At 42.5% G+C, this 26,677-nt stretch overlaps 1 protein-coding gene across 1 annotated transcript in view; it reads left to right on the top strand.

Moving 5' to 3' along the window:
• LOC139374398 (tandem C2 domains nuclear protein) overlaps positions 1-26,677 on the top strand; it is a 35,755-nt gene continuing 9,078 nt past the window's right edge. The window contains exons 1-8 of the mRNA XM_071115447.1: positions 1-71; positions 906-1,103; positions 4,244-4,378; positions 5,414-5,496; positions 6,338-6,419; positions 7,391-7,491; positions 8,668-8,784; positions 13,341-13,532. Coding sequence (XP_070971548.1) covers positions 2-71; positions 906-1,103; positions 4,244-4,378; positions 5,414-5,496; positions 6,338-6,419; positions 7,391-7,491; positions 8,668-8,784; positions 13,341-13,532 — 978 coding nt within the window. The 5' untranslated portion in view covers position 1. The remainder of the gene's footprint in view (positions 72-905; positions 1,104-4,243; positions 4,379-5,413; positions 5,497-6,337; positions 6,420-7,390; positions 7,492-8,667; positions 8,785-13,340; positions 13,533-26,677) is intronic.

Raw genomic sequence — 26,677 nt, forward strand, 5'->3', positions numbered from 1 at the left:
CATGGCAATGGAATGCATCAATAACTGCTGCAAATGCTTCCAAGGCAAAGACAAGGCAATCAAACAGCAAGGTAAATTGTTAACTTTATAAATATATATTTTTTTAAAAATATTGTCAACTATACTGGATTATTCCGTGTTTTATAGCCTTATATCCTTCTGACAATTGTTTGTTAAATAAAATAGATTTCAGAACAAAATACCATTTTGTTTTACTTTCATGTAAGTTGTTCCTTTTTCCATTTCAAATAGTCAAATATAGGATATTGCCCAAATTACATGTGATACGTGATTGGTATGTGATGAATGTCCTGTACTCTGTAGAGTTCACATTGAAAATGCCCCCTGGGAGTGGAATTATCTCTTTCAATAAGTGAACTTAAACTATACTAAACTATAAACTATAAACTATACTAAACTATACAGAACAAAAATATAAACACAACATGTAAAGTGTTGGTCCCGATGTTTCATGAGCTGAAATAAAAGACCCCAGAAATGTTCCATAAGTCGCCTGCAACTTCGTTTTTAGAGAATTTGGTAGTATGTCCTGCTGGCCTCACAACTGAAGACCACGAGTAACCACGGCAACCCAGGACTTCCACATCCGCCTTCTTCACATGCGGGATCGTCCTAGACCAGCCACCGAGACAGCTGATGAAATTGAGGAGTATTTCTGTCTGTAATGAAGCCCTTTTGTGGGGAAGAAAAAGTCATTCTGATTGGCTGGGCCATCGCTGGCTCTGCCCAGTCATGTAAAATCCATAGATTAGGGCCTAATGAATTTATTTCAATTGACTGATTTCCTTAAATCAACTGTAACTCAGTAAAATCATTGAAATTGTTGCATTTTGATATTTTTGTTCAGTGTATTTTAACTGATCTATGTATGTCCTACTCTGTAGTGATAACGGTGAAGATGTCCCCTGCCAGAGCCATCTCATGTGACCCCAGGAAGAGTGTAGGGGTATCGGAGGACTATCTCCTCTCTAAACTCCCCCCGGGTGGGAAAGACGTTCCCTTTGTCATCCCCACGTTCAAACCTTCCTACATCCAACCGCCAGGCTCACGTTACCTCGGCAACCAGACACCGTGGCTACACAGTACGAACCAATCAATCAATGTCTTTTATTGTGTGTTTTTTTTTTTAAACCGACCAGACAGCTTTTTTTCCATATAAAACTATATTTTATTACTAGAGGTTCTAAGTGTTCAGGTTTTACTATATATTGTCTTCCACATAGCCATATTTTCCTAGTCTTCTTATATGCTCCTTCCCTATCAAGTTGTTTTGGTACTTCTCTTATACACCACGCTTAACTCTATAGCCATCTCTATCAAATCAAATCAAATCAAATTTATTTATATAGCCCTTGGTACATCAGCTGATGTCTCAAAGTGCTGTACAGAAACCCAGCCTAAAACCCCAAACAGCAAGCAATGCAGGTGTAGAAGCACGGTGGCTTGGAAAAACTCCCTAGAAAGGCCAAAACCTAGGAAGAAACCTAGAGAGGAACCAGGCTATGTGGGGTGGCCAAGTCCTCTTCTGGCTGTGCCGGGTGGAGATTATAACAGAACATGGCCAAGATGTTCTATCCTGCCCTGTATCCATAGTGACAATAGTGGTCGGTGGATCGTTTGTCCAGATCGATCTGCAATAGGTTAACTGGCAATCATACCACACATACAATCGTTCAAATATGCACACGTTTTCTATTTTAACTCCACATAGAACATAGAGGACTAGCTGATAGGCAGCGGGAGAAGGCCAGGTGAGGCATTACGCAATTAAGAACGGTCGAAACGCGAGAGAGACAGCTCAACAACAAAAAGCTCCCCTATTGATCTTGTTTAAGCCTTACACATTTCATTTACTATATATGCAAAGGGTGTTTGCCTTACATAGGGTGTTTTCCTTACATAGGAGTGTTTGCCTTACATAGGAGTGTTTGCCTTACATAGGAGTGTTTTCCTTACATAGGGGTGTTTGCCTTACATAGGAGTGTTTGCCTTACATAGGAGTGTTTGCCTTACATAGGAGTGTTTGCCTTACATAGGGTGTTTTCCTTACATAGGGGTGTTTGCCTTACATAGGAGTGTTTGCCTTACATGCCATTGAGTCGGTTTCACTTCCATGTCCTGCCGTTTGCTACACTGGTGTCAGAAGTGAGAATGGCGGTCGTGCGGCCTTTGGAACGCACGGTTCTAGCGGGCTGAGTAGTCGAAGCACCGCGACGTGCCTTCAAGTACAGAGGGGGCAGTGTGGCAGAACTCGCTATAGGAGCCACGTTACCCAACTGGGGTGATGTATAGGGTGTTGTTGTTGTTGTTGTTTTGTCTTTCACATCCGGTGACCCGAGTTATATTCCTTGCCTCAGCGTTCGCTACAATACCAAAAGGCTGAAACATCTCTTGGTCGTTAGGTGTTGTTTAGTATTACTACAAAAGGGTACAGTTAATGACATTTTTTTATGGCGTTAGGGGACAGTAAAACTATCCTACTTAAGACAACAACACCACATTCCAATTCATATTTGCATTATTGTTTTGTTTTTTCAAGTGAGTGCAATTCTACTCTAGACTTTTCCAAAAAAACTATTAACTGTAAACTGCAGTGAAAACACCATTTAAATAATGGCATTATTCGAATGTTTCGTTCCATTTTGGATCAGTTCTGTGTCTACTCTCGACAGATTATAAGGTCTAGGAAAGGCACAGTAACAGGACCGTCTGTCTGTATTTTTTTTTACTTCTGATACTGTTGCGTTGTCTGTTGCGGACCATCATTCTCCCAAGTCGTCCTATACAGTGTAGACACATAGACCTGTGGATCCAGCAGGCTCAGTTATCCAGGGGTAGCTTAACATCCGTCCTGCCTCTTCTCTGATCCGAGCGGCTATTCCTCGACCTAGAACTTAAATATAACGTTTCAATACAGCCTAAATATTTGTCGTTTAACTTTTAAATGGCCACACCAGTAGAAATCACATTTTTTTTCAAGCTTAGTCAAAGTATGACGTATTTGGTCTTGAAGTGACACCGGGAACTGTCAGCTTCGTGCAAATTCTTGCCAAACGTGAGTCTTTACCTATGAAATAACTTGTACATTATTTTTTTTAGCTCACAGTACATTTCGTTTCAGGGCTGGGGTTTATTTGAATGGTACCACCCACTGGCATGGCGTTGTTTATTAATTAATCAGGTGCACCTGCAAAGTCGGCGAGTCGCGACTGAGTTGAGCAACATAACAGATCTTCTTTGGCTACAGCAAAGATGGGAGATGAATGAATATAGTTCACTCAGGCCTTTTATCATTCAATATTTTTTAAAGGGGCGGGTCTCCCATAGACACCAATGTAATAGTAGCTGGGGTCTGGTCTACTTAGTTGAATTGACTTTCATTGAACCAGGGGGGAAAAAAACAGCTGGAGTGGGGTGTCTTGCTTCCTCTTCCTTCTCTGGCTACATTTTTTAGCCGTAGTCTACACTTGGCTCCTTCACTTTTTTTTTCACTAGCAAATTATAATAATCCTTTGGATAATTTGTCAAGTTACACTTATTTTTTTCAGCTAGTCTGTATTAAAAAAAAGATATACACTGAGTATAGGAAACGCTAAGAACACTTGCTCTTTACATGACATAGACTGACCAGGTGAATCCAGGTGAAAGCTATGTTCCCTTATTGATGTCACTTGTTAAATCCACTTCAATCAGCGTAGATGAATCGGAGGAGACTGGTTAAAGAAGGATTTTTAAGCATTGAGACATGGATTGTGTGTGTGTGTGTCATTCAGAGGGTGAAAGGGCATGACAAAGTATGTACGTGCCTTTGAATGAGGTATGGTAGTCGGTGCCAGGCGCGCTGGTTGTGTCAAGAACTGCAACGCTGCTGGGTTTTTTTTCTTCCACGCACAACAGTTTCCCGTGTGTATCAAGAATGGTCCACCATTGGACATCCAACCGACTTGACAAAACTGTGCAACTCAATATAAGGAAGGTGTTCTTAATGTTTTGTACACTCAGTGTATATGACCATTTTATAAATGGTAAAATTGTGTGTGATATGATTGCATTTTGGAACACCACCCCAAGATGAATGGTTTTGACCAGGGTCAAACTATCACAATAATGTACCAACTTTGCATTGATTATGTTGATAAACTCTGTGTGTACCCCAGGTTTAGGTGATGTGTCCTGTAACTTCAGACCTGTGACCTCTAACCTTTGTGTACCCCGGTGTCAGCCAGTAGCGCCTATGCAGAGAGGAAGGCTGAGCTGTCAGGGGACAGTCATATCATCTATAACCCTGACTCCTCCCCCAACATGTGTCCCGGGACAACACAACACAGCACCCTGAAAAAGACTCCCCGTGGATCAGGTGTGTACTGTGATGTCACCCTAACACTAACCCTGTACTGTAAAATCACATTAACCCTGTACTGTAAAATCACACTAACCCTGTACTGTAAAATCACACTAACCATGTACTGTAAAATCACACTAACCCTGTATTGTAAAATCACACTAACCCTGTACTGTAAAATCACACTAACACTGTACTGTAAAATCACACTAACCCTGTACTGTAAAATCACACTAACCCTGTACTGTAAAATCACACTAACCATGTACTGTAAAATCACACTAACCCTGTACTGTAAAATCACACTAACCCTGTACTGTAAAATCACACTAACCCTGTACTGTAAAATCACACTAACCCTGTACTGTAAAATCACACTAACCCTGTACTGTAAAATCACACTAACCATGTACTGTAAAATCACACTAACCCTGTACTGTAAAATCACACTGACCCTGTACTGTAAAATCACACTAACCCTGTACTGTAAAATCACACTAACCCTGTACTGTAAAATCACACTAACCCTGTACTGTAAAATCACACTAACCCTGTACTGTAAAATCACACTAACCATGTACTGTAAAATCACACTAACCCTGTACTGTAAAATCACACTAACCCTGTACTGTAAAAATGAAAATGCGATGGAATCTAAAAAAAAGTTAATTTTGTTGGCACTATATCATGCACAGATTTTTCTTTTTTAAATCTGCAGATTTTTGAATATTAACATAAAAATCTGATACTGTTTTGCAATGTTTTTGTATCCGAGCTTCCGTTTTTGGATTTTTCAACATTTTCGACAGTTTGCGGTTATCTACCATTCCCATTATTTTAGCATTATGGATATAGTGTGAGGCGAGACCAGGACCTCTGAATCAGGTGTATAACTAGAATATCAGAAAAATAAAATAGAAAATCATTACACTAAGAAAGGTTCACAGTGTATGTTTTAGATTTAGATATTCCCTGTGTTTTTTAGGTACCGTTAACTGTTGGCTTGGCTTTCACATTGGTATAAATCCTCTTGGTTGGCTTGGCTTTCAGGTGGGAATATGAAGACTGGAAGACAGAGTCTGAGTAAATCTATGTTTAATCTGTCTAACCCCAGCCTTCACAGCCACATACAGGTGAGGTTTTATGTTTATTGTCATATTGATTTAACTCAGCACCTGTGAAGCCACAGTAAACCAAGCCTAACACCTAACCTATGAGCTGCCGTACCTATTTCTGAACCTCTTAAATCATTGTGCGTCACTTGTACCGTCGGTGTTTTCATTGACCGTTACTCAACGCGCTGTCTGGTAAAAGACGGAGCAAATCTCTGTTGATTGTGTTAAATGAAGTGGAAATCAATCCAAAACATTTATATGTAGTGTTTTACAAAGGGTTTGGTTAGGGCTGTCCGGGTGGGGTTCTCTTCGCTGCATTAGTAAAGGATATCGCGTAGTTCTGTGTCGTATTCGCGTGTCATCAACAACCCATTGGTTACCAGGTATATATATATATCGATAGTGAAGCCGTTATGAATACTCCGTATCTCGTGTCTCGCCCCCAAAACCACAAAGAAACATTACAAGCTCTCGTACGGAACCTCGTCATAAATAACGCGATAAACTCCAGTGCTGCGCGTGCTTCCGTCTGAACGAATTAGTACTCCTGAGTTGTATTCCAAATGGTATTATATTGACCTATGGGCCCTGGTCAAAAGTAGCGCAAGTAGTTGTTTGGCTGTCTTTAGTGTGTTGTATTGTTTTTACAACGCCTTATTGAGGAAACTACCTTTTTTACAGCTGTTGCTGTGTTTACTGTAGTGTAATTATGCATACAGGAAGATAATAAAACAGAGGCTGTTTGAGTATCCTGTTCACGTCCTGTTGACTTTCTCTTGATATCGTGCAATGTTGTCTCTGTGTTTTGTTGCGACATTTGCGTCCAGTGGTTTACGTTGTGTGTTTTATCCCGATGCAGCGGTATGACAGTGTGTCCAACGTCCAGAGCAGCAGTGCTTCGTCCTCTACCAGGGACTCCCTGGGGAGCAGCCGTAGTCTTGGTAACCATTACACCATTACACGCAGGCACACACACACGCAGGCACACACACACATACGCACGCACGCACGCAGGCACACACACACGCACGCACACACACACACACACACACACACACACACACACACACACACACCAGGGTTTGACATAAACCACATTTCAATTATGGTAATGAACAGAACATGCAACTCATGTAATGAAGCAGTCAATTTCAAACATATGTCAAAATGCAATTCACGTGAAAACACCATTCTAAACAGCACACCTGAAAAAACACCATTCTGAACAGACCACCTGGAAAAAACACCATTCTAAAACATCACACCTGGGAAAACACCATTCTGAACAGAGCACGTGATAGCTGTTCCATATGTGACAGATTAAAATCTATGTTTGAAACTTAGAAAGTGGGGGAATCTAAAGATGCAACAACTAGGATGGGTTGATAATATGTCTAGGATTGTGCCTTTTGGTTTCTGGACAACGAAAGAAAGGTGATATGAAAACCAATAAACTCTTAGAGTTTTTTTTCCCCCCAAAAGTTTTATTTGGCAGTCTCCATAGAATAACCCCTTTTGGGTTCCATGTAGAACCCTCTGAACCAAAAAGGGTTCTTCAAAGGGTTCTCCTATGGGGAAAGCCAAAGAACCATTTCAGTTTCTAGATAGCACCATTTGTTTCTAAGAGTGTTAAACAGGAGAGAAACGGCAGAACAGTCCAATAGGTAAGTAAATGGAAATGTAAATACTATAATTACTCCTGTCTAGACAGAAATAAATTAAATCATTCATTAAATCATTCAAAATACAATGTAGAACCTTTTCCACAGAGGGTTCTACACGGAACCCAAAAGGGTTCTCCTATGGGGATAGCCGAAGAAACCTTTCGGAACCCTATTTTTCTTGGAGTGTAGGCTACGACGTTGTGTTTTCCGTTGAGCTAACGTATGTCTCTGTTGTGCTTGTCTTGTAGAGTCCATCACGTTGTCAGGCGATGAGAGGGAGCTGGGGATGGTGTGTGTCCGGCTGAGTTACCAGGAGGCCCTGGAGCAGGTGTGGATCACGTTGGTACAGGTACGGTTTCAGGCCGGGAGGAGGGGTGAGGATGAGGGATTTGGGGACTAAAGGGCCCATTGTACCTGCCTTCTAGGTGGCTGAATGGGGCCTCTGTCTCAGACTGTTGCAACAGAAACCAGGGCCCAGAATCTCCATCTCAATATCTCCTCTCTCTTTACAAGTCACTGCTCTGAGAGGTTCCTCACTCAAGAGGAATAATGATGAGCAAATATTTCCTATCCAAGCAAAACTTAAAATGGTCATAGACTTCTGGTCATATAACAAAACAATCACAATGTAGATACACTAACAAGTAAATGGCGACACAAGTCCCTGTATAATAAATACACTACGATACCGAGCCTTCCAACTCTGTAGCCACACCTCTAGATCTGTAGCCAGACCTCTAGATCTGTAGCCAGACCTCTAGCTCTGTAGCCAGACCTCTAGCTCTGTAGCCATACCCCCAACTCTGTAGCCAGCTCTCCAGCTCTGTAGCCAGATCTCTAACTCTGTAGCCAGCCCTCTAGCTCTGTAGCCAGACCTCTAGCTCTGTAGCCAGACCTCTAGCTCTGTAGCCAGACACCTAGCTCTGTAGCCAGACCTCCAACTCTGTAGCCAGCTCTCCAACTATGTAGCCATACCCCCAACTCTGTAGCCATACCCCCAACTCTGTAGCCAGCTCTCCAGCTCTGTAGCCAGATCTCTAACTCTGTAGCCAGACTTCTAGCTCTGTAGCCAGACCTCTAGCTCTGTAGCCAGACCTCCAGCTCTGTAGCCAGACACCTAGCTCTGTAGCCAGACCTCCAACTCTGTAGCCAGCTCTCCAACTATGTAGCCATACCCCCAACTCTGTAGCCATACCCCCAACTCTGTAGCCAGCTCTCCAGCTCTGTAGCCAGACCTCTAGCTCTGTAGCCAGACCTCTAGCTCTGTAGCCAGACCTCTAGATCTGTAGCCAGACCTCCAACTCTGTAGCCAGACCTCTAGATCTGTAGCCAGACCTCTAGCTCTGTAGCCAGACCTCTAGATCTGTAGCCAGACCTTCAACTCTGTAGCCAGCCCTCTAGCTCTGTAGCCAGACCTCTAGCTCTGTAGCCAGATCTCTAGCTCTGTAGCCAGACCTCCAACTCTGTAGCCAGCCCTCCAACTCTGTAGCCAGACCTTCAATGATTCTTTCTCTCCTTCTCTCAGTGTAAGGATGTGTCCCTCGTTCAGAACAGCAGTGAGCAGCAGAAGATGAGCTTTAAAGGCATCATCACTATGACCAAACCAGTACAGTTCAAGAGCTCCGTCAAGGAAGTTTCTCCGGTAAGTTATTTAACACATCCCAACCACATCTTAGCCTGGTACCAGATCTGTTGGCGCTGTCATACCAACTCCTATGATCAGTGATGTAGGAAAGACAACGCAAACAGATCTGGTACCAGACTAAGATGTGGTTGTACTGTACAATACTATACTACTCCAGTCACATCCAGACTATCGTCAGCCTGGTGGTCCCATACCTCGTTGTGTTTGTTGGCCCATAGCAAACGTCTATAGTTGTTTGGAGTTGAAAAGACAGCACAAAAACATCTGGAACCAGGCTACTGTAGGATGACCTCACCTATCTAAAACACAGGAACCAGGCTACTGTAGCATGACCTCACCTATCTAAAACACTGGAACCAGGCTACTGTAGCATGACCTCGCCTATCTAAAACACAGGAACCAGGCTACTGTAGCATGACCTCACCTATCTAAAACACTGGAACCAGGCTACTGTAGCATGACCTCGCCTATCTAAAACACAGGAACCAGGCTACTGTAGCATGACCTCACCTATCTAAAACACTGGGCCACAGGAACCAGGCTACTGTAGCATGACCTCACCTATCTAAAACACTGGACCACTGGAACCAGGCTACTGTGGCATGACCTCACCTATCTAAAAACACTGGACCACAGGAACCAGGCTACTGTAGCATGACCTCACCTATCTAAAACACTGGACCACAGGAACCAGGCTAATGTAGCATGACCTCACCTATCTAAAACACTGGGCCACAGGAACCAGGCTACTGTAGCATGACCTCACCTATCTAAAACACTGAGCCACAGGAACCAGGCTACTGTAGCATGACCTCACCTATCTAAAACACTGGACCACTGGAACCAGGCTACTGTAGCATGACCTCACCTATCTAAAAACACTGGACCACAGAAACCAGGCTACTGTAGCATGACCTCACCTATCTAAAACACTGGACCACAGCAACCAGGCTACTGTAGCATGACCTCACCTATCTAAAACACTGGACCACAGCAACCAGGCTACTGTAGCATGACCTCACCTATCTAAAACACTGGACCACAGGAACCAGGCTACTGTAGCATGACCTCACCTATCTAAAACACTGGGCCACTGATGGTCAGTTAACTAATAGCTTCACATCCAATCCAAGTAGAAGTTCTGATAACAGTATTCTCCTAGACATTGGTGCTCGGTTTGATAGGCAACGTGTGTTGAATAGAGAGGAAAGGTCTCTGGGAGCTGATCTCATTCCTTTCTCTCCCATGGCCATTATATTACCTGCTCAGGGCCTGTATCCACAAAGTGTCTATGAGTAGAAGAGCTGATCTAGGATCAGTTGAGCCTTTCAGTTCATAATGAATGAGATGATATGGACAGATCCTAGATCAGAATGAATGAGATGATATGGACAGATCCTAGATCAGAATGAATGAAAGATGATATCGACAGATCCTAGATCAGAATGAATAAGATGATATGGACAGATCCTAGATCAGAATGAATGAGATGATATGGACAGATCCTAGATCATAATGAATGAGATGATATGGACAGATCCTAGATCAGAATGAATGAGATGATATGGACAGATCCTAGATCAGAATGAATGAGATGATATGGACAGATCCTAGATCAGAATGAATGAAAGATGATATCGACAGATCCTAGATCAGAATGAATAAGATGATATGGACAGATCCTAGATCAGAATGAATGAGATGATATGGACAGATCCTAGATCATAATGAATGAGATGATATGGACAGATCCTAGATCAGAATGAATGAGATGATATGGACAGATCCTAGATCAGAATGAATGAGATGATATGGACAGATCCTAGATCAGAATGAATGAAAGATGATATCGACAGATCCTAGATCAGAATGAATAAGATGATATGGACAGATCCTAGATCATAATGAATGAGATGATATGGACAGATCCTAGATCATAATGAATGAGATGATATGGACAGATCCTAGATCAGAATGAATGAGATGATATGGACAGATCCTAGATCAGAATGAATGAAAGATGATATCGACAGATCCTAGATCAGAATGAATGAGATGATATGGACAGATCCTAGATCATAATGAATGAGATGATATGGACAGATCCTAGATCAGAATGAATGAGATGATATGGACAGATCCTAGATCAGAATGAATGAAAGATGATATCGACAGATCCTAGATCAGAATGAATGAGATGATATGGACAGATCCTAGATCAGAATGAATGAGATGATATGGACAGATCCTAGATCAGAATGAATGAGATGATATGGACAGATCCTAGATCAGAATGAATGAAAGATGATATCGACAGATCCTAGATCAGAATGAATGAGATGATATGGACAGATCCTAGATCAGAATGAATGAGATGATATGGACAGATCCTAGATCAGAATGAATGAGATGATATGGACAGATCCTAGATCAGAATGAATGAGATGATATGGACAGATCCTAGATCAGAATGAATGAGATGATATGGACAGATCCTAGATCAGAATGAATGAAAGATGATATCGACAGATCCTAAATCAGAATGAATGAGATGTTATGGACAGATCCTAGATCAGAATGAATGAGATGATATGGACAGATCCTAAATCAGAATCAATGAGATGTTATGGACAGATCCTAGATCAGAATGAATGAGATGATATCGACAGATCCTAAATCAGAATGAATGAGATGTTATGGACAGATCCTAGATCAGAATGAATGAGATGATATGGACAGATCCTAGATCAGAATGAATGAGAGGATATGGACAGATCCTAGATCAGAATGAATGAGAGGATATGGACAGATCCTAGATCAGAATGAATGATGATATGGACAGATCCTAGATCAGAATGAATGAGATGATATGAACAGATCCTAGATCAGAATGAATGAGAGGATATGGACAGATCCTAGATCAGAATGAATGAGATGATATGGACAGATCCTAGATCAGAATGAATGAGAGGATATGGACAGATCCTAGATCAGAATGAATGAGAGGATATGGACAGATCCTAGATCAGAATGAATGATGATATGGACAGATCCTAGATCAGAATGAATGAGATGATATGAACAGATCCTAGATCAGAATGAATGAGAGGATATGGACGGATCCTAGATCAGAATGAATGAGATGATATGGACAGATCCTAGATCAGAATGAATGAGATGATATGGACAGATCCTAGATCAGAATGAATGAGATGATATGGACAGATCCTAGATCATAATGAATGAGATGATATGGACAGATCCTAAATCAGAATCAATGAGATGTTATGGACAGATCCTAGATCAGAATGAATGAGATGATATGGACAGATCCTAGATCATAATGAATGAGATGATATGGACAGATCCTAAATCAGAATCAATGAGATGTTATGGACAGATCCTAGATCAGAATGAATGAGATGATATGGACAGATCCTAGATCAGAATGAATGAGAGGATATGGACAGATCCTAGATCAGAATGAATGAGAGGATATGGACAGATCCTAGATCAGAATGAATGAGATGATATGGACAGATCCTAGATCAGAATGAATGAGATGATATGGACAGATCCTAGATCAGAATGAATGAGATGATATGGACAGATCCTAAATCAGAATGAATGAGAGGATATGGACAGATCCTAGATCAGAATGAATGAAATGATATGGACAGATCCTAGATCAGAATGAATGAGATGATATGGACAGATCCTAGATCAGAATGAATGAGATGATATGGACAGATCCTAGATCAGAATGAATGAGATGATATGGACAGATCCTAGATCAGCACTCCTTCACTAAAATGCTTTGTGGATACATACCCAGATCTGACCACCGCCAAGGAAGATAGAGAGAGAGAGAGAGATCTCCTCAAAGCTCTTATATTCCTTAACCACATCACTGGCTTTTTTATAGTTGTCACTTTATTCTCTTGTCTGGCGTAGTGTTTCTGTTGTTGAGCTGTTGCAGCCCTTGAAGAGTCAGACTGGTTTATTAGGCCTAGAACGAGTTAGTACCAGTGAATAAAGTGTTATAGGGAATCTAAGTGAGAACGGGGTTCATCCATTTGCTCTGTTGAGGCTCTTTGCTCCGCCAGGAGCGACAAGGAGGTGGATAAAATAAGTCAAGAAACAAAGTGGTTCTCTTGTAGCAGACTATCGGGACAGAGTGGAATACTGTCTAAGGGCTGTATTCAAGCCTTACAGACTCTACAATATAAATGCAAAGGTCATTTCAGGTTGAGCTGACATTCGCAACGTTTTTTTAACCGTGAATGCTGTCTACACTTAAGCTGGAACATCGGCTTTTACATTTCAACCACGCTGTTCAGCTGAACTCCCACGACGGGGATTGAATTGAGCCCTTATCTTCTATCTCTGCTCCCTCCCTCCCTCCCTCCCAACCCTCCCTCTCTCGCTCTCTCTCTCTCCTCCCTCCCTCCCTCCCTCCCTCCCTCCCTCCCTCCCTCCCTCCCTCCCTCCCTCCCTCCCTCCCTCCCTCCCTCTCTCTCTCCCCCCTCCCTCCCTCCCTCCCTCCCTCCTAGGACACAGTCTTCATGGAGACCTTTGTGTTTACGTTGCGGCTGCAGCAGCTGCGTTGCAGTGCTCTGGTATTCCGGCTGCAGACCCACCACCCCAGGAAGAGAACGGTGGCAGAGTGTGTCCTCTCCCTCAGACAGCTGGGCCCTGAGGAGACACAGCACTGGATGGAGCTCAGCCCCCCCTCCAAGACCACAGTAAGTATGGATATATATATATACAGCATAGAAATAGAATGTGTAGAATGTACATTCCAACTCAGTGTCCTCCCTGAGATTGGAAGGTTGTGGAGTTCGATCCCTGGCCGAGTCGTTTAGATTAAGTTCATTTTATTGGTCAATTGTGAATAAAGGTCCAACCGAAATTTGTCTTCCACTTATAACCCAACCCTTCCAAAAGACACATAGAGGTTTTGGAAAGGCGTGGGGGGGGGGGGGGGGGCAGCTACTTGGTTAAGTGCCTTGCTTAAGGGCACAACAGCAGGCAATGGCATCTAGGATATGATACCAGCAACCCTCAGGTTTCCAGCTCACTTCCCGCTAGATTTTTCCCGCCAGACCCGAAATTCGAACCGGCAACTATCCGGTTGCTTAATAGCCTCTCTAACCGCTACACCAAAGACTCTAAAAATGGGACCCGATTCGTTCCTGCTTGGCACTCAGCATTAAAGAGATTAATTGGGGGTAAGGCCCTGCGATACACTAGCATCCTGTCCAGGGGGTGTCCTGTACATCAAGCTGTCTCACTACAGAAACAGGAGATGGACTAGTGTCCTGTCTAGGGGTGGACTGTACATCAAGCTGTCTCAGTATAGAAACAGGAGATAGACTAGTGTCCTGTCTAGGGGGTGTCCTGAACATCAAGCTGTCTCAGTATAGAAACAGGAGATAGACTAGTGTCCTGCCTAGGGGGTGTCCTGAACATCAAGCTGTCTCAGTATAGAAACAGGAGATAGACTAGTGTCCTGCCTAGGGGGTGTCCTGAACATCAAGCTGTCTCAGTATAGAAACAGGAGATAGACTAGTGTCCTGCCTAGGGGGTGTCCTGAACATCAAGCTGTCTCAGTATAGAAACAGGATATAGACTAGTGTCCTGCCTAGGGGGTGTCCTGAACATCAAGCTGTCTCAGTATAGAAACAGGAGATAGACTAGTGTCCTGTCTAGGGGTGGACTGTACATCAAGCTGTCTCAGTATAGAAACAGGAGATAGACTAGTGTCCTGTCCAGGGGGTGTCCTGAACATTAAGCTGTCTCAGTATAGAAACAGGAGATAGACTAGTGTCCTGTTCAGGGGGTGTCCTGTACATCAAGCTGTCTCAGTATAGAAACAGGAGATAGACTAGTGTCCTGTCCAGAGGTTTGTAACATCTATAAACACCCAATGCCTCAACATGTCCATCTTGTGGCCGAAATGTGTCTGTGATCATACACCTGGCTGAAATGGGTCTGTGATCATACACCTGGCTGAAATGGGTCTGTGATCATACACCTGGCTGAAATGGGTCTGTGATCATACACCTGGCTGAAATGGGTCTGTGATCATACACCTGGCTGAAATGGGTCTGTGATCATACACCTGGCTGAAATGTGTCTGTGATCATACACCTGGCTGAAATGGGTCTGTGATCATACACCCGGCTGAAATGGGTCTGTGATCATACACCTGGCTGAAATGTCTCTGTGATCATACACCTGGCTGAAATGGGTCTGTGATCATACACCTGGCTGAAATGGGTCTGTGATCATACACCTGGCTGAAATGGGTCTGTGATCATACACCTGGCTGAAATGGGTCTGTGATCATACACCTGGCTGAAATGGGTCTGTGATCATACACCTGGCTGAAATGGGTCTGTGATCATACACCTGGCTGAAATGTGTCTGTGATCATACACCTGGCTGAAATGGGTCTGTGATCATACACCCGGCTGAAATGGGTCTGTGATCATACACCTGGCTGAAATGTCTCTGTGATCATACACCTGGCTGAAATGGGTCTGTGATCATACACCTGGCTGAAATGGGTCTGTGATCATACACCTGGCTGAAATGGGTCTGTGATCATACACCTGGCTGAAATGCCAGTAGCTGTCCTCTGAAAAGAGAAGCAGCAGTAATGGGTCATTTTGACCGGTACCACGCCGGTGTTCCTTACAATGGTAATGTCATGCCAATGTTCCGTAACAACTCACTCTCTGTAGAAACATTCTGCGTTCCAAATGGCACCCTGTCCCCTGCGTTTGATCAGAGGCCTGGTCTAAAGTAGTCCATTATATAGGGAATAGGGTGCCCTATGGACCCTGGTCTAAAGTAGTCCATTATATAGGGAATAGGGTGCCCTATGGACCCTGGTCTAAAGTAGTCCATTATATAGGGAATAGGGTGCCCTATGGACCCTGGTCTAAAGTAGTCCATTATATAGGGAATAGGGTGCCCTATGGACCCTGGTCCTGAAAAACACCCCTACAGCATGATGCTTCCACCACCATGCTTCACCGTAGGGATGGTGCCAGGTTTCCTCCAGACGTGACGCTTGACATTCAGGCCAAAGAGTTCAATCTTGGTTTCGTCAGACCAGAGAATCTTGTTTCTCATGGTCTGAGAGTCTTTAGGTGCATTTTGTCAAACTCCAAGCGGGCTGTCATGTGCCTTTTACTGAGGAGTGGCATCTGTCTGGCCCCTCAACCATAAAGGCCTGATTGGTGGAGTGCTGCAGAGATGGTTGTCCTTCTGGAAAGTTCTCCCATCTCCATAGAGGAACTCTGGAGCTCTGTCAGAGTGACCATCGGGTACTTGGTCACCTCCCTGACCAAGGCCCTTCTCCCCCAATTGCTGAGTTTGGCCGGGCGGACAGATCTAGGAGGAGTCTTGGTGGTTCCAAACATCTTCCATTTAAGAATGATGGAGGCCACTGTGTTCTTGGGGACCTTCAATGCTGCAGAAATGTGTTGGTACCCTTCCCCAGATCTGTGCCTTGACACAATCCTGTCTCTGAGCTCTACATACAGATCCTTCAACCTCATGGTTTGGTTTTTTCTCTGACATGCACTGTGAACTGTGGGACCTTATATAGACAGGTGTGTGTGCCTTTCCAAATCATGTCCAATCAGTTGAATTTACTACAGATGGACTCCAATCAAGTTGTAGAAACATCTCAAGAATGATCAATGGGAAACAGGATGCACCTGAGTTCAATTTCGAGTCTCATAGCAAAGGGTCTGAATACTTTCCGAAGGCACTTTTCCGAACGTGTAGGTAAATCACATTCTGCCTGTAGTGAGTGTGGTGTTGTCATCGTCTTCTGGTCTCTGGCCAAGAGGAAATGCCTGTAGAATGGGACAAGCCTATGACTTAGTAATTAAAATATGTAGTCTATTCTCTGTGCCTATGCTCTGCATATCTTCCTATTATAACTCCTTATCTCCTTATCAGAACAGTGTGTAAAGAACAAAACCAAGTCATGAAACAATGTTTTATTTGTTGATATGTTGCAGGCTGTTGGCATATTGAGGAACATGCCAATATTGATATATTGACGGAGCCTCTCTGGGGTTGCATAATCTGGGAGTAGGGCATTTTTTGAGAAGTTTAAGGGAAACTGGAGACTGGAGGTGAAAGGTTTATTGGAAAAAGCCATCAGGCTAAGGGTTGGGATGGATGGTGGAATTGTGAGGCCTGGAAACTAGGTCAAACCTCAAACAATTCAAGGGAGAAAGTGAGAGAGGCACAGAGAGAGAGAGAGAGAGAGAGAGAGAGAGAGAGAGAGAGAGAGAGAGAGAGGCACAGAGAGAGAGAGAGAGAGAGAGGCACAGAGAGAGAGAGAGAGAGAGAGGCACAGAGAGAGAGAGAGAGAGAGAGGCACAGAGAGAGAGAGGGAGAGAGAGAGAGAGGCACAGAGAGAGAGAGAGAGAGAGAGAGAGGCACAGAGAGAGAGAGAGAGAGAGAGAGAGGCACAGAGAGAGAGAGAGGCACAGAGAGAGACACAGAGAGAGAGAGACACACAGAGAGAGAGAGAGAGAGAGAGAGAGACAGAGAGAGAGAGAGAGAGAGAGGCACACAGAGAGAGAGAGAGACACAGAGAGAGAGAGAGAGAGAGACAGAGAGACAGAGAGAGAGACATACACAGAAAGAGACACAGAGAGACACATAGAGAGATAGAGACAATATTAGAGAGACATATTTCCCTCAGATTACACAGAGCCACAAAGATTTCGAAAACAAATCCAATTTTGATAAACTCCCATATCTACTGGGTGAAATACCACAGTGTTCCATCACAGCAGCAAGATTTGTGACCTGTTGCCACAAGAAAAGGGCAACCAGTGAAGAACAAACACCATTGTAAATACAACCCATATTGATGTTTATTTATTTTCCCTTTTTATACTTTCACTATTTGCACATCGTTACAACACTGTATATAGACATAATGCAGTATGTGTAGTAGGATTCGATCTTCATCCTGTATTGACCTTTTGACTGTTTGATGGTCGTAGCAGGATTTCATAAATTACTGTCCCACTCCTTGAAAGAGTTCTAGCCTTTATACTGTCCTGCTCCTTGAAAGAGTTCTAGTCTTTATACTGTCCTGCTCCTTGAAAGAGTTCTAGTCTTTACTGTCCTGCGCCTTGAAAGAGTTCTAGCCTTTATATTGTCCCACTCCTTGAAAGAGTTCTAGTCTTTATACTGTCCCGCTCCTTGAAGGAGTTCTAGTCTTTATACTGTCCCACTCCTTTCAAGGAGTTCTAGTCTTTATACTGTCCTGCTCCTTGAAAGAGTTCTAGTCTTTACTGTCCTGCTCCTTTAAAGAGTTCTAGTCTTTACTGTCCCACTCCTTGAAAGAGTTCTAGTCTTTACTGTCCCACTCCTTGAAAGAGTTCTAGTCTTTATACTGTCCTGCTCCTTGAAAGAGTTCTAGTCTTTATACTGTCCCACTCCTTGAAAGAGTTCTAGTCTTTATACTGTCCCACTCCTTGAAAGAGTTCTAGCCTTTATACTGTCCTGCTCCTTGAAAGAGTTCTAGTCTTTATACTGTCCCACTCCTTGAAAGAGTTCTAGTCTTTATACTGTCCCTCTCCTTGAAAGAGTTCTAGTCTTTATACTGTCCCGCTCCTTGAAAGAGTTCTAGTCTTTATACTGTCCCACTCCTTTCAAGGAGTTCTAGTCTTTATACTGTCCTGCTCCTTGAAAGAGTTCTAGTCTTTATACTGTCCTGCTCCTTGAAAGAGTTCTAGTCTTTACTGTCCCACTCCTTGAAAGAGTTCTAGTCTTTACTGTCCCACTCCTTGAAAGAGTTCTAGTCTTTATACTGTCCTGCTCCTTGAAAGAGTTCTAGTCATTATACTGTCCCACTCCTTGAAAGAGTTCTAGTCTTTATACTGTCCCACTCCTTGAAAGAGTTCTAGCCTTTATACAGTCCTGCTCCTTGAAAGAGTTATAGTCTTTATACTGTCCTGCTCCTTGAAAGAGTTCTAGTCTTTACTGTCCTGCTCCTTGAAAGAGTTCTAGTCTTTATACTGTCCTGCTCCTTGAAAGAGTTCTAGTCTTTACTGTCCCACTCCTTGAAAGAGTTCTAGTCTTTACTGTCCCACTCCTTGAAAGAGTTCTAGTCTTTATACTGTCCCGCTCCTTGAAAGAGTTCTAGTCTTTATACTGTCCCACTCCTTGAAAGAGTTCTAGTCTTTATACTGTCCCACTCCTTGAAAGAGTTCTAGTCTTTATACTGTCCCACTCCTTGAAAGAGTTCTAGCCTTTATACTGTCCCACTCCTTGAAAGAGTTCTAGTCTTTATACTGTCCCACTCCTTGAAAGAGTTCAAGTCTTTATACTGTCCCACTCCTTGAAAGAGTTCTAGTCTTTATACTGTCCTGCTCCTTGAAAGAGTTCTAGTCTTTACTGTCCTGCTCCTTGAAAGAGTTCTAGTCTTTACTGTCCCGCCCTTTGAAAGAGTTCTAGTCTTTATACTGTCCTGCGCCTTGAAAGAGTTCTATTCTTTACTGTCCCACTCCTTGAAAGAGTTCTAGTCTTTATACTGTCCCTCTCCTTGAAAGAGTTCTAGTCTTTATACTGTCCCGCTCCTTGAAAGAGTTCTAGCCTTTATACTGTCCTGCTCCTTGAAAGAGTTCTAGTCTTTATACTGTCCCACTCCTTGAAAGAGTTCTAGTCTTTATACTGTCCCACTCCTTGAAAGAGTTCTAGTCTTTATACTGTCCCACTCCTTGAAAGAGTTCTAGCCTTTATACTGTCCCACTCCTTGAAAGAGTTCTAGTCTTTATACTGTCCCACTCCTTGAAAGAGTTCTAGTCTTTATACTGTCCCACTCCTTGAAAGAGATCTAGTCTTTATACTGTCCTGCTCCTTGAAAGAGTTCTAGTCTTTACTGTCCTGCTCCTTGAAAGAGTTCTAGTCTTTACTGTCCCGCCTTTTGAAAGAGTTCTAGACTTTATACTGTCCTGCTCCTTGAAAGAGTTCTATTCTTTACTGTCCCACTCCTTGAAAGAGTTCTAGTCTTTATACTGTCCCACTCCTTGAAAGAGTTCTAGTCTTTATACTGTCCCGCTCCTTGAAAGAGTTCTAGTCTTTATACTGTCCCACTCCTTTCAAGGAGTTCTAGTCTTAATACTATCCTGCTCCTTGAAAGAGTTCTAGTCGTTATACTGTCCTGCTCCTTGAAAGAGTTATAGTCTTTACTGTCCCACTCCTTGAAAGAGTTCTAGTCTTTACTGTCCCACTCCTTGAAAGAGTTCTAGTCTTTATACTGTCCTGCTCCTTGAAAGAGTTCTAGTCTTTACTGTCCCACTCCTTGAAAGAGTTCTAGTCTTTACTGTCCCACTCCTTGAAAGAGTTCTAGTCTTTATACTGTCCCGCTCCTTGAAAGAGTTCTATCCTTTATACTGTCCTGCTCCTTGAAAGAGTTCTAGTCTTTATACTGTCCCACTCCTTGAAAGAGTTCTAGTCTTTATACTGTCCCACTCCTTGAAAGAGTTCTAGTCTTTATACTGTCCCACTCCTTGAAAGAGTTCTAGCCTTTATACTGTCCCACTCCTTGAAAGAGTTCTAGTCTTTATACTGTCCCACTCCTTGAAAGAGTTCTAGTCTTTATACTGTCCCACTCCTTGTAAGAGTTCTAGCCTTTATACTGTCCCACTCCTTGAAAGAGTTCTAGTCTTTACTGTCCCACTCCTTGAAAGAGTTCTATTCTTTTCTGTCCCGCCCTTTGAAAGAGTTCTAGTCTTTATACTGTCCTGCTCTTTGAAAGAGTTATATTCTTTACTGTCCCACTCCTTGAAAGAGTTCTAGTCTTTATACTGTCCTGCTCCTTGAAAGAGTTCTAGTCTTTACTGTCCCACTCCTTGAAAGAGTTCTAGTCTTTATACTGTCCCACTCCTTGAAAGAGTTCTAGTCTTTACTGTCCCACTCCTTGAAAGAGTTCTAGTCTTTATACTGTCCTGCTCCTTGAAAGAGTTCTAGTCTTTACTGTCCCACTCCTTGAAAGAGTTCTATTCTTTACTGTCCCACTCCTTGAAAGAATTCTAGTCTTTATACTGTCCCACTCCTTGAAAGAGTTCTAGTCTTTATACTGTCCCACTCCTTGAAAGAGTTATAGTCTTTATACTGTCCCACTCCTTGAAAGAGTTCTAGCCTTTATACTGTCCCACTCCTTGAAAGAGTTCTAGTCTTTACTGTCCCACTCCTTGAAAGAGTTCTAGTCTTTACTGTCCCGCCCTTTGAAAGAGTTCTAGTCTTTATACTGTCCTGCTCCTTGAAAGAGTTATATTCTTTACTGTCCCACTCCTTGAAAGAGTTCTAGTCTTTATACTGTCCTGCTCCTAGAAAGAGTTCTAGTCTTTACTGTCCCACTCCTTGAAAGAGTTCTAGTCTTTATACTGTCCCACTCCTTGAAAGAGTTCTAGTCTTTACTGTCCCACTCCTTGAAAGAGTTCTAGTCTTTATACTGTCCTGCTCCTTGAAAGAGTTCTAGCCTTTATACTGTCCCACTCCTTGAAAGAGTTCTAGTCTTTATACTGTCCCACTCCTTGAAAGAGTTCTAGTCTTTATACTGTCCCACTCCTTGAAAGAGTTATAGTCTTTATACTGTCCTGCTCCTTGAAAGAGTTATAGTCTTTATACTGTCCTGCTCCTTGAAAGAGTTATAGTCTTTACTGTCCCACTCCTTGAAAGAGTTCTAGTCTTTATACTGTCCCGCTCCTTGAAAGAGTTCTATCCTTTATACTGTCCTGCTCCTTGAAAGAGTTCTAGTCTTTATACTGTCCCACTCCTTGAAAGAGTTCTAGTCTTTATACTGTCCCACTCCTTGAAAGAGTTCTAGTCTTTATACTGTCCCACTCCTTGAAAGAGTTCTAGCCTTTATACTGTCCCACTCCTTGAAAGAGTTCTAGTCTTTATACTGTCCCACTCCTTGAAAGAGTTCTAGTCTTTATACTGTCCCACTCCTTGTAAGAGTTCTAGCCTTTAAACTGTCCCACTCCTTGAAAGAGTTCTAGTCTTTACTGTCCCACTCCTTGAAAGAGTTCTATTCTTTTCTGTCCCGCCCTTTGAAAGAGTTCTAGTCTTTATACTGTCCTGCTCTTTGAAAGAGTTATATTCTTTACTGTCCCACTCCTTGAAAGAGTTCTAGTCTTTATACTGTCCTGCTCCTTGAAAGAGTTCTAGTCTTTACTGTCCCACTCCTTGAAAGAGTTCTAGTCTTTATACTGTCCCACTCCTTGAAAGAGTTCTAGTCTTTACTGTCCCACTCCTTGAAAGAGTTCTAGTCTTTATACTGTCCTGCTCCTTGAAAGACTTCTAGTCTTTACTGTCCCACTCCTTGAAAGAGTTCTATTCTTTACTGTCCCACTCCTTGAAAGAATTCTAGTCTTTATACTGTCCCACTCCTTGAAAGAGTTCTAGTCTTTATACTGTCCCACTCCTTGAAAGAGTTATAGTCTTTATACTGTCCCACTCCTTGAAAGAGTTCTAGCCTTTATACTGTCCCACTCCTTGAAAGAGTTCTAGTCTTTACTGTCCCACTCCTTGAAAGAGTTCTAGTCTTTACTGTCCCGCCCTTTGAAAGAGTTCTAGTCTTTATACTGTCCTGCTCCTTGAAAGAGTTATATTCTTTACTGTCCCACTCCTTGAAAGAGTTCTAGTCTTTATACTGTCCTGCTCCTAGAAAGAGTTCTAGTCTTTACTGTCCCACTCCTTGAAAGAGTTCTAGTCTTTATACTGTCCCACTCCTTGAAAGAGTTCTAGTCTTTACTGTCCCACTCCTTGAAAGAGTTCTAGTCTTTATACTGTCCTGCTCCTTGAAAGAGTTCTAGCCTTTATACTGTCCCACTCCTTGAAAGAGTTCTAGTCTTTATACTGTCCCACTCCTTGAAAGAGTTCTAGTCTTTATACTGTCCCACTCCTTGAAAGAGTTATAGTCTTTATACTGTCCTGCTCCTTGAAAGAGTTATAGTCTTTATACTGTCCTGCTCCTTGAAAGAGTTATAGTCTTTACTGTCCTGCTCCTTGAAAGAGTTCTAGCCTTTATACTGTCCTGCTCCTTGAAAGAGTTCTAGTCTTTACTGTCCTGCTCCTTGAAAGAGTTCTAGCCTTTATACTGTCCCACTCCTTGAAAGAGTTATAGTCTTTATACTGTCCCACTCCTTGAAAGAGTTCTAGTCTTTACTGTCCTGCTCCTTGAAAAAGTTCTAGTCTTTATACTGTCCCGCTCCTTGAAAGAGTTCTAGTCTTTATACTGTCCCGCTCCTTGAAAGAGTTCTAGCCTTTATACTGTCCTGCTCCTTGAAAGAGTTCTAGTCTTTATACTGTCCCACTCCTTGAAAGAGTTCTAGTCTTTATACTGTCCCACTCCTTGAAAGAGTTCTAGTCTTTATACTGTCCCACTCCTTGAAAGAGTTCTAGCCTTTATACTGTCCCACTCCTTGAAAGAGTTCTAGTCTTTATACTGTCCCACTCCTTGAAAGAGTTCTAGTCTTTATACTGTCCCACTCCTTGAAATAGTTCTAGTCTTTATACTGTCCTGCTCCTTGAAAGAGTTCTAGTCTTTACTGTCCTGCTCCTTGAAAGAGTTCTAGTCTTTACTGTCCCGCCTTTTGAAAGAGTTCTAGACTTTATACTGTCCTGCTCCTTGAAAGAGTTCTATTCTTTACTGTCCCACTCCTTGAAAGAGTTCTAGTCTTTATACTGTCCCTCTCCTTGAAAGAGTTCTAGTCTTTATACTGTCCCGCTCCTTGAAAGAGTGCTAGTCTTTATACTGTCCCACTCATTTCAAGGAGTTCTAGTCTTAATACTATCCTGCTCCTTGAAAGAGTTCTAGTCTTTATACTGTCCCACTCCTTGAAATAGTTCTAGTGTTTACTGTCCCACTCCTTGAAAGAGTTCTAGTCTTTACTGTCCCACTCCTTGAAAGAGTTCTAGTCTTTATACTGTCCTGCTCCTTGAAAGAGTTCTAGTCTTTACTGTCCCACTCCTTGAAAGAGTTCTAGTCTTTATACTGTCCCTCTCCTTGAAAGAGTTCTAGTCTTTATACTGTCCCACTCCTTGAAAGAGTTCTAGCCTTTATACTGTCCCACTCCTTGAAAGAGTTCTAGTCTTTATACTGTCCCACTCCTTGAAAGAGTTCTAGTCTTTATACTGTCCCACTCCTTGAAAGAGTTCTAGCCTTCATACTGTCCCACTCCTTGAAAGAGTTCTAGTCTTTACTGTCCCACTCCTTGAAAGAGTTCTAGTCTTTACTGTCCCGCCCTTTGAAAGAGTTCTAGTCTTTATACTGTCCTGCTCCTTGAAAGAGTTATATTCTTTACTGTCCCACTCCTTGAAAGAGTTCTAGTCTTTATACTGTCCTGCTCCTAGAAAGAGTTCTAGTCTTTACTGTCCCACTCCTTGAAAGAGTTCTAGTCTTTATACTGTCCCACTCCTTGAAAGAGTTCTAGTCTTTACTGTCCCACTCCTTGAAAGAGTTCTAGTCTTTATACTGTCCTGCTCCTTGAAAGAGTTCTAGCCTTTATACTGTCCCACTCCTTGAAAGAGTTCTAGTCTTTATACTGTCCCACTCCTTGAAAGAGTTCTAGTCTTTATACTGTCCCACTCCTTGAAAGACTTATAGTCTTTATACTGTCCTGCTCCTTGAAAGAGTTATAGTCTTTACTGTCCTGCTCCTTGAAAGAGTTCTAGCCTTTATACTGTCCTGCTCCTTGAAAGAGTTCTAGTCTTTACTGTCCTGCTCCTAGAAAGAGTTCTAGTCTTTACTGTCCCACTCCTTGAAAGAGTTCTAGTCTTTATACTGTCCCACTCCTTGAAAGAGTTCTAGTCTTTACTGTCCCACTCCTTGAAAGAGTTCTAGTCTTTATACTGTCCTGCTCCTTGAAAGAGTTCTAGCCTTTATACTGTCCCACTCCTTGAAAGAGTTCTAGTCTTTATACTGTCCCACTCCTTGAAAGAGTTCTAGTCTTTATACTGTCCCACTCCTTGAAAGACTTATAGTCTTTATACTGTCCTGCTCCTTGAAAGAGTTATAGTCTTTATACTGTCCTGCTCCTTGAAAGACTTATAGTCTTTATACTGTCCTGCTCCTTGAAAGAGTTATAGTCTTTACTGTCCTGCTCCTTGAAAGAGTTCTAGCCTTTATACTGTCCTGCTCCTTGAAAGAGTTCTAGTCTTTACTGTCCTGCTCCTTGAAAGAGTTCTAGTCTTTAATGTCCCACTCCTTGAAAGAGTTCTAGTCTTTATACTGTCCCTCTCCTTGAAAGAGTTCTAGTCTTTATACTGTCCCACTCCTTGAAAGAGTTCTAGCCTTTATACTGTCCCACTCCTTGAAAGAGTTCTAGTCTTTATACTGTCCCACTCCTTGAAAGAGTTCTAGTCTTTATACTGTCCCACTCCTTGAAAGAGTTCTAGCCTTTATACTGTCCCACTCCTTGAAAGAGTTCTAGTCTTTACTGTCCCACTCCTTGAAAGAGTTCTAGTCTTTACTGTCCCGCCCTTTGAAAGAGTTCTAGTCTTTATACTGTCCTGCTCCTTGAAAGAGTTATATTCTTTACTGTCCCACTCCTTGAAAGAGTTCTAGTCTTTATACTGTCCTGCTCCTAGAAAGAGTTCTAGTCTTTACTGTCCCACTCCTTGAAAGAGTTCTAGTCTTTATACTGTCCCACTCCTTGAAAGAGTTCTAGTCTTTACTGTCCCACTCCTTGAAAGAGTTCTAGTCTTTATACTGTCCTGCTCCTTGAAAGAGTTCTAGCCTTTATACTGTCCCACTCCTTGAAAGAGTTCTAGTCTTTATACTGTCCCACTCCTTGAAAGAGTTATAGTCTTTATACTGTCCCACTCCTTGAAAGAGTTCTAGTCTTTATACTGTCCCACTCCTTGAAAGAGTTCTAGTCTTTATACTGTCCCACTCCTTGAAAGAGGTCTAGTCTTTATACTGTCCCACTCCTTGAAAGAGTTCTAGCCTTTATACTGTCCCACTCCTTGAAAGAGTTCTAGTCTTTATACTGTCCCACTCCTTGAAAGAGTTCTAGTCTTTATACTGTCCCACTCCTTGAAATAGTTCTAGTCTTTATACTGTCCTGCTCCTTGAAAGAGTTCTAGTCTTTACTGTCCTGCTCCTTGAAAGAGTTCTAGTCTTTACTGTCCCGCCTTTTGAAAGAGTTCTAGACTTTATACTGTCCTGCTCCTTGAAAGAGTTCTATTCTTTACTGTCCCACTCCTTGAAAGAGTTCTAGTCTTTATACTGTCCCTCTCCTTGAAAGAGTTCTAGTCTTTATACTGTCCCGCTCCTTGAAAGAGTTCTAGTCTTTATACTGTCCCACTCCTTTCATGGAGTTCTAGTCTTAATACTATCCTGCTCCTTGAAAGAGTTCTAGTCTTTATACTGTCCCACTCCTTGAAATAGTTCTAGTCTTTACTGTCCCACTCCTTGAAAGAGTTCTAGTCTTTACTGTCCCACTCCTTGAAAGAGTTCTAGTCTTTATACTGTCCTGCTCCTTGAAAGAGTTCTAGTCTTTACTGTCCCACTCCTTGAAAGAGTTCTAGTCTTTACTGTCCCACTCCTTGAAAGAGTTCTAGTCTTTATACTGTCCCACTCCTTGAAAGAGTTCTAGTCTTTATACTGTCCCACTCCTTGAAAGAGTTCTAGCCTTTATACTGTCCCACTCATTGAAAGAGTTCTAGTCTTTATACTGTCCCACTCCTTGAAAGAGTTCTAGTCTTTATACTGTCCCACTCCTTGAAAGAGTTCTAGCCTTCATACTGTCCCACTCCTTGAAAGAGTTCTAGTCTTTACTGTCCCACTCCTTGAAAGAGTTCTAGTCTTTACTGTCCCGCCCTTTGAAAGAGT

The sequence above is a fragment of the Oncorhynchus clarkii genome, chromosome 19, assembly GCF_045791955.1.
Source record: "Oncorhynchus clarkii lewisi isolate Uvic-CL-2024 chromosome 19, UVic_Ocla_1.0, whole genome shotgun sequence".
NCBI classification, from domain to species: domain Eukaryota; kingdom Metazoa; phylum Chordata; class Actinopteri; order Salmoniformes; family Salmonidae; genus Oncorhynchus; species Oncorhynchus clarkii.